The 7,290-nt window shown below is 45.7% G+C and overlaps 1 protein-coding gene across 2 annotated transcripts; it reads left to right on the forward strand.

Annotated features, from left to right (window-relative positions):
• Positions 1-2,778: 2,778 nt before the first annotated feature.
• ARL4D (ADP ribosylation factor like GTPase 4D) lies at positions 2,779-6,195 on the forward strand. Of its 2 annotated transcripts, none has more exons than XM_063300484.1 (2): positions 2,779-2,942; positions 4,660-6,195. In XM_063300484.1, the coding sequence occupies exon 2, from the start codon at positions 4,718-4,720 to the stop codon at positions 5,315-5,317; it is 600 nt and encodes a 199-aa protein (XP_063156554.1). In that variant the 5' UTR covers positions 2,779-2,942; positions 4,660-4,717; the 3' UTR covers positions 5,318-6,195. The 2 variants fall into 2 exon arrangements, with proteins under 2 accessions (XP_063156554.1, XP_063156555.1); XM_063300485.1 differs by lacking the exon at positions 2,779-2,942 and adding an exon at positions 4,073-4,099.
• The last annotated feature ends 1,095 nt before the right edge of the window (positions 6,196-7,290 follow it).

A 7,290-nucleotide genomic window follows, 5' to 3' on the forward strand; every position in this document is an offset into this window, starting at 1 on the left:
AGTCCACACAGCTTAAAGCTGCCGAGGTTGAGAAACACTGATTTACCCTATGGCTTCTGATGTTTTTCCCCCTTTGGTGCCTGGCACCCAACTTTTCTTTTAACCCCTCTGCCTTCAGGATAAACATCTGGCACTCCCCACAGGTATAAGTCCACATATTTGGAGACCCCCAACTTGGGTTGTGCTGGCAATGGCAGCCACTCTCCAGAGCAAATGTTTGAGACAGGAGTCTTTCCCAGCCCGCATCCAAAAATGCCAGGAAAAAACCAAAAATCCCAGGCCTGCCATGAGCAAAGCACACGCACTTTGCTTTGGAGAGAGAAGGCTTTTCATGTCCCTAGAATCACAGGAGAAGCCACTAAAAATCTTTGGCATGTCTGGGCCTCTCCAGACTAAAGCAGCCAGGGGCAAGCGCTGTAAGTCAGACCTAAGCCTTCCCCCACTTGTACCTAACCAAGGTGCAAACATGTCCTGGCAACATCATTTTTCGTTGCCTTAGTTTCATCTGAAGCCTCAGGTCACCTGTACAACTACTAAAATATTTCCTGCTTACTTTGACCAGGGCAGCCTCAAGGCATGTAAAACTGGTCAGGCTTTGTCACTTATTATCTAGGAAGGAAATCAGGTGACTGGCAGTGACTGTAAACAAAGCAAGAGAGGCAGGCAGGGAGCAATCTACATGGGGTTAGCAAATGTTATGCTAGTTTTGTTTCCTGCCAACCCAAGGATGGGTAGAAAACACCAACTCAGCACAGCACTCTATGGGATGGGGGGAGGGTTAGTGAGCTCTTAGTCTTATTAGTCAAAACACTTTATGCAGATATTGTCTTTTTCTTCATAAACATACTTTCTGATTAAAGAACAACAGCATAGGTGGTAGGAAAAGATGAGAAAGTTGTTCTTTTCTGGGTGTCTTGAGGTCAGGCAATTGCAAAATACAGGAAAAGCCTTGACCAGAAGCACCCAGTCTTAAGACAGAGAAGTTTCTATGGAGGCAGTCCTCCTGCTTGTTTCTTCTTAAAGTTGAAGAAATTTATTATGGTTCATCACCTATCTTAGCACCTTCCAGGAACCTTAGCTTATAAACTTCGGGAGTTACAGTCCAACACATTTGGAAGTCACCGCGTTTAAAAAGATGTATGGCCTCCAACGATCAGGAGTTCCAGCGTGGGTCGATTTTTTTAGACTATAATTCATGCAAATTGCTACTTCACTAAATGTGTTAGCCTTTAAGTTACTACTCTTTCTTCAGGAGAGGACTCTGCAGGTCTTTCCAGTGCCATCCTAATCTCTATTCCATGCCGGCCTCCATTTTCTCTCACTTTTGCTAACCGTCGGCCCCTCCATTTTACTTCGCATCTACCTAACCCACCCTCCCGCCACCGCGTTAGCTGCCCCTTTATCTGCACCGGACTTTCTCCCTCTCCGACCACCTGCATCAGCCGCAGCCGGTGCTCCATCAGCATCTGCCGGCGGCGCGCTTCCCAATGGTGGGCAGCCATTCTGCCGCCCGCTACTGGGCGGCTCGGCGACAAGAAACCGCAGCCGTGCCGTCAGAGAGGCCCGTCGGGTGAAGACTCACAATGCCCCGATGCCCGTCAACTCAAGAGACGCCAGCCGCTCCCTCCTGCACGTGGCACTATTGGCCACCAGAGGGCAGCGAAAAGCAAGGGCTGCTCTCTGGATTTTCCTTGCACTGTAAAGCGGGGCGTGGGAGGAGAGGGAGCATTTTGGAAACACTCGCTGCCTCCCTCCAGCGGGCAGTGAGATCTTAAAGTCCCGATCGAATTCGAGGAGCGAGCGCGCGTTTATCGGCAGAGCAAGCTCCTCTTCCGAAGGTTCTGCCTAGTTGCAAGTCTCTACTCTGGAGTTAACAACGGTGCGCAGGGTGTAGCATCACTACCCCTTTAAAAGCATGGGTCAAGTAAGGAGCTTTAAACTTCCGACCCACTTTGCTTGGGAAGGAGCAACGACTACGGTTGCTAAGAAGAATAAGGTATTTTGCCCATATCCAGAACAAGGACCATTTTTTTGGAGCACTAGAGTGGATCGTAATTCCTCCTTTGCCTGGTCGTATGAAGGCTTGTGAGCCCGTCCCCAAATAATGGTAGCAGTTATGGAAGCCCTGGGGTGCCTCCGATGACAATTCGTTGCGAAATAGAAAAATGTAGACCTAAATTTGCTTATGAACTTCTTCATACAAAAACAGAGCCCCGTGGGCTTTTCTAGTTTAGCATTTGTGCGAACCAGCCTATTAGGCTGTAAATCGTGGTTTATGGCTCAATTGTTATGCGAACACATCCTTTTGACTTAGAATAGCTGGCCCCCTAATTTCAGGTTTGGGAGAGCGATTTCCCAGGGGGGAAGCCTGTCTGTGCTCTGGAGTGCTGTCTCCATCCTGATTTCATGTCTTTCAGAGGCGAGTAGGGCTCAGGAGCTCAGCCTGCCCCAGAACCAGGACTCTTCATGTTGAAGTAAAACGGGCAGTGAATGTCCTAAGTATGTGGCTGATGGACAAAATAGATTTTGCGCACCTGTCCCGGGGCGCGCTGTTGTTCATTTTGTTCTTTCACACAACCCCGGGTTAAGGTACAGAACTGGGGACCAAGAAAATAAACCCTGCTCCACACACGCACTGAGCCCTCACTGTCCTTTCAAACCAGACCCGGAGTGAGCTTTGAGGAGCGCAAGTAGACGCGGGAACTCTCGCGAGCCTTTGGTTGGTCCTCTCCTGCTCCCGCCTCCGCCAAGGTTCCGCCCCTTTGCGGCCCTCCACACTCCAGGCGAGCGCTGACTGGTGCCGAAGGAGCCGCTCCTCCCTTTCGGCGACCGCAGCTTCCCCTTCGGTAGGCGGCGGTCGGGCGTACGGAGAGCTTCTGCAGTGCCGGTTGCGAGTTCGCGGGTTGCGGTCGCTCAGTTGCCGGCTTGGATCCCTGATGGAGGTAAAATTCCCGGTAGTTCCCCTTAGGCAGATCTGAGTTTGCTCTGGTTCTCGGCGCCTGTTTTCAGTTGTAAATTAATTTGATGTTAGAAATCTGAAGACCGAGTAAGTGAAAAGCTCGCCGAGTGTGCGAGGAGTTATTTCTCTCTCTTCGTGGAGTGATTACAGAGCAATACACCCCTTCCCCCCGCCCCGTGATTGGGATCCAGGTCAAGAGTGGGTGTTTGTAAACGGGCTTAACTCTTTTCGGCTGTTCAGATTCTCTGAAGGAAATGGGTGGCTCCGAGATAAAAGATTTGCACCGCGCGCGCTGTCCCTGGTCGCCTGCCTGGCGTGCTAGAAGCCGCTCCGCGAGATTTTCGGCAAAGTTAGTTTTCAATAGTTTAATTATAGAGGCAACAAAACGACCCCCCCCCTTTTTTTTCTGGCATCATAGGAAGAAAGCCAAAAATAAATAAAAAGCTTCAGGGAAAATTGGACTAACTGTGTGCAGGCTCCATCTCTGATGCATTTGTGGGTTGAATATTTGCCGGTCCGCGTTTTTAAGTCACTGTCTTGCACGCCTCAGCTGGCAGAGCTAAGTATTCTACTGTATCAAGGAATCAAATAGATTCAGGAAGTCTAAAATCTGTCTGCTTCCTAGCCTGCTCTTGGGAGCAAGCCTTGCTCTTTCCTTGTACACTTGATGGGGGAGCCCAAGGGGCTGATTTTAGCCGTGGGGCATTGAACATGCATACCTAAATCTGGTTCTAATGTCCAAGTCCTGCTGGGTTTAAGAAGGAAGGGGGAGATTACTCTTCTGATAGTATGCAAGTATACTTTCCTCCTATATGTGATGGTCACTGCTTTCTGTTAAGAGCAATAATGCAGTGGCTGTCATAGTAGAAAGCATGACAAACTTTGGATTTGTAGTAAATTTTGTGCCTGTCTTTCTATAATCATTAGCACTTTGAAGACTGACAGAGAAATTCCTCTTAGTGAAAATTGATTCCTGTTTTCAGGGAATCCTTGGCAGCAGATCTTAGCTAAGCCATGATGCCTATTTATATTTATCCTTGTCAAGTAATCTGAAGATATAGGGGAGAAAATAATTCTCCTCATCCAACACTGAGCTTTTCTCGTAAAGACTTGCTTTGAATTCTACCCATGATTAACCAGGTTAGCTTCCATCAGACACGCCTCAGTATGTGCCAAGAAATACCTTTTCTTTTTTATGAGTTGTCCAAAATTAGGGTGGGGGGTGGACACTTAAGTTTGTTTGATCATTAACTGTTTTCTGGCCTTTATATAGATTTTGGGGGTTTTGTTTGTTAGTCCTTTAGAATAGTAAGCAGACAAAACAAAAATACGTTCTGGTATCCTAATGATATTTTACTACATATACTGAAGCCCATTTGGGTTAAATGGATTAAGATCCATGAAGCTTTATATTGTAATAACATTTTTCATAAATTCCAGTCCACTTGATCAGAATGGACTTAAGCTGATGTGGTAACGCATTTGTTAGAATTTAAAGTGCCAAAACGCTTATGAAGAGTAAGATCACATATAGGTCCTGAAGAAAACACTACATACTTCAGTTTTGTTCTTAATATCTGAGAACAGATTGCATCTCTAAGCATGATCCATGCATAGCTAGAGCAATACCAATACTGTATGCTTTCGTGGGTTTAACCAAGTGTTAACTCTAACTCTGTCTTGTTGACAATATTTCTTAGCTGCCGTGAGTAGTGATCATCCATCCACTGGTGCTTTTCAAGATTTGGTGCCAATTCAATGACTATGGGGAACCAGCTGGCACCTGTACCTCCTTTCCTGCCCCATTTGCAGGCCCTGCATGTGGTCATAGTTGGATTAGATGCAGCTGGCAAAACATCACTGCTTTACCGCCTGAAGTTTCAGGAGTTTGTCAAGAGCGCACCCACCAAGGGCTTCAACATGGAGAAGATCCGGGTGCCACTGGGAGGCTCTCGCATCATCACTTTCCAAGTATGGGATGTGGGTGGACAGGAAAAGCTGCGTCCTCTCTGGAAATCCTACATGCGCCGTACAGATGGGGTTGTTTTTGTGGTGGACTCAGCAGAGGTTGAACGTTTGGAAGAGGCTCGAGTTGAGTTGCACAGAATTGCCCACTCCTCAGACAACCAGGGAGTCCCTGTATTAGTGCTGGCCAATAAACAGGATGTGGCCCAGGCACTCTCTGTAGCTGAGGTGGAGAAACGCCTTGGCTTACGTGAACTGTACACTTCTACCTTGAGCCATATCCAAGGTTGCAGTGCCATCAGTGGCCTAGGCCTCCAGCCAGGCCTGGAAAAACTGTACGAAATGATTCTCAAACGCAAAAAACTCCTTCGCCATGGTAAGAAGAAGCGCTGAGAGATAATGTTTCCAACTGGAGAAAAGTCAGTGACCATTCCAAGCATGATTCATGGCAACTTATGGACCAACACTTGGTGGTTTTAATTGTTGGACTTGTCGATTGTTGAGCATGTACATGTTTATCATGGCTACTCTCCTGTTACCCTAAAGAGGATGGGAATCTGTCCAGATTGGGGAGGGAGAAATGTGTTTCAAAGTAGTGGGTTGGGCTCCATGGGATCAGCAATCGCTTCACGTTTAGTTTATCTTTTTAAAAAAATATCTTCTTGGGCTCTTTCCAGAGGCTCTTGTCTTTTTGCAGCAAACAAAACTTAAATTATTAAACAGGTTGTCTGCAGACCTGAGCAAAGCATTTTTGTCTTCTTCGATATATTGGTGGGGCAACTGGAGTGTGAGGGAGCCTGCCGGCTTCTTTAGGAAAGAGCAAGCATAAGATGGTTTTTCCTGGAAAGACCAGCAGCATTTAACCTCCAGCAAAGCCCTGCTGGACCTCCAGGCACTACAGATATCATCACATACTCTTCTCACACGTTTGCAGATTGCATGAACAGGAACAATGAGGAAAAGGCGGCTGCAGCTGTTTTTAATGCTCTTGACCCCTTCACTTGTTCTAGTGACAGCAGTTGCTACTTGTTTTTCCTTTTTTTTTTTTAATGTATTCCACAGCCAGCTCCGCATCTCCTTAAGAGTGGAGTACTGCTTATTCCCAGATAGGCTGAAGCTTTGGCACAGTTCATTTTAGAAACAAAGTGTTGGATGCAGCTTTGCCAAAGAGGATGAATCTGCTTTGAATGTTTGGAGAGAAAGGTAAAGGGACAGAGTGGTTCATGCAGCGAAAGGACTATGAATGGCTGTAAAATTGCAGATGCTTCTTTTCTGACTACTTCCCAAGCGCAACTATCAGAGGTCTAGATCTGGCGCTTGGCTTATGCTTTGACGAGTTTGAATTGAGGTAGAGCCCCCAAATTAACTTATCAAGGACGAGGTTCAGCTTGCACAGTAAAATGTAATTTAAAAAACAGGTTGTTGCAAGAATAAAATGCAGCTGCGTATGATTAATGAACTGTTTTCAGTGTAATTTTATGCTGAGAGGTTTTTTTAAAAAAAACTATTTTCCCATATATCCTCTATAAATCTCCTTAGTTTCTATAGGCAAAATGGAACATACACATAATGTGCTTTTCTTAGCACATGATCATTCCAGCCAGACAACTAGTATCTAGGCTGAAGGGCATAGAGAACAAGGCTCTTACACAGAATTGTGCTCCCAGCACTTCTAGCTTCCATCAGTTGGATCAAAGAAAATTTTACACTGGATCAGCTTTGAGACCAAAAGAAGTGTAACATCTATTAGCTTGGCAAATGCAGTTGGTAAAAACATCTTTCTAGATGCATTTGCAAAAACATGTATGTTTAGAGTGAAGATAGTGTTAATTCATAATTTATGTTAAGTGCTTTCACATTACCAAAAGGAGAAGTTGCTTTGCTGATGGATGCTGAGTTAAATTTGTGCTTGCTTCACTTTAAATTGGGCAGATCTTGTACAGTTTTACAGTCTGCAGTAGCAGGTTAAGCAACCTTGAGAAGGGTGTTGGGGGAGGGGCACTTCTAGGCGACAAGAAGGAAGACTGAAGCCCCATGCTCCCAATTCTCTCCTGCAATCAGACTCTTGCTGGGCTATCCTTTTGGCTTCAGCTGAAATTATTGCCTAGTTTAGATCAGGTTTTTCTAAGCTGGTGCCCTCTCAAATCTGCTGGATAACATCCGTGTAGGCTGGAAATTATACATGTTTTAGCTTAACGTATCTAAGATGGCATCAACTTGGAAAAGACTAGAGGGTGGGAGAAACCTTTCAGTAAACATCTTTTTCATTATATTCCTGCTGGAATGAAATCTATGAGGACTCATGAATGTATATTTTTAAATACTTAATTCTGCCCTCCAAAATTATACACACCTTACCCATCTGC

Source organism: Candoia aspera, chromosome 4 (genome assembly GCF_035149785.1).
Source record: "Candoia aspera isolate rCanAsp1 chromosome 4, rCanAsp1.hap2, whole genome shotgun sequence".
NCBI classification, from domain to species: domain Eukaryota; kingdom Metazoa; phylum Chordata; class Lepidosauria; order Squamata; family Boidae; genus Candoia; species Candoia aspera.

Excerpts from the sequence above, each read along its gene's own strand:
- ARL4D (XM_063300484.1), top strand. The coding sequence starts at position 4,718 with ATGACTATGGGGAACCAGCTGGCACCTGTACCTCCTTTCCTGCCCCAT.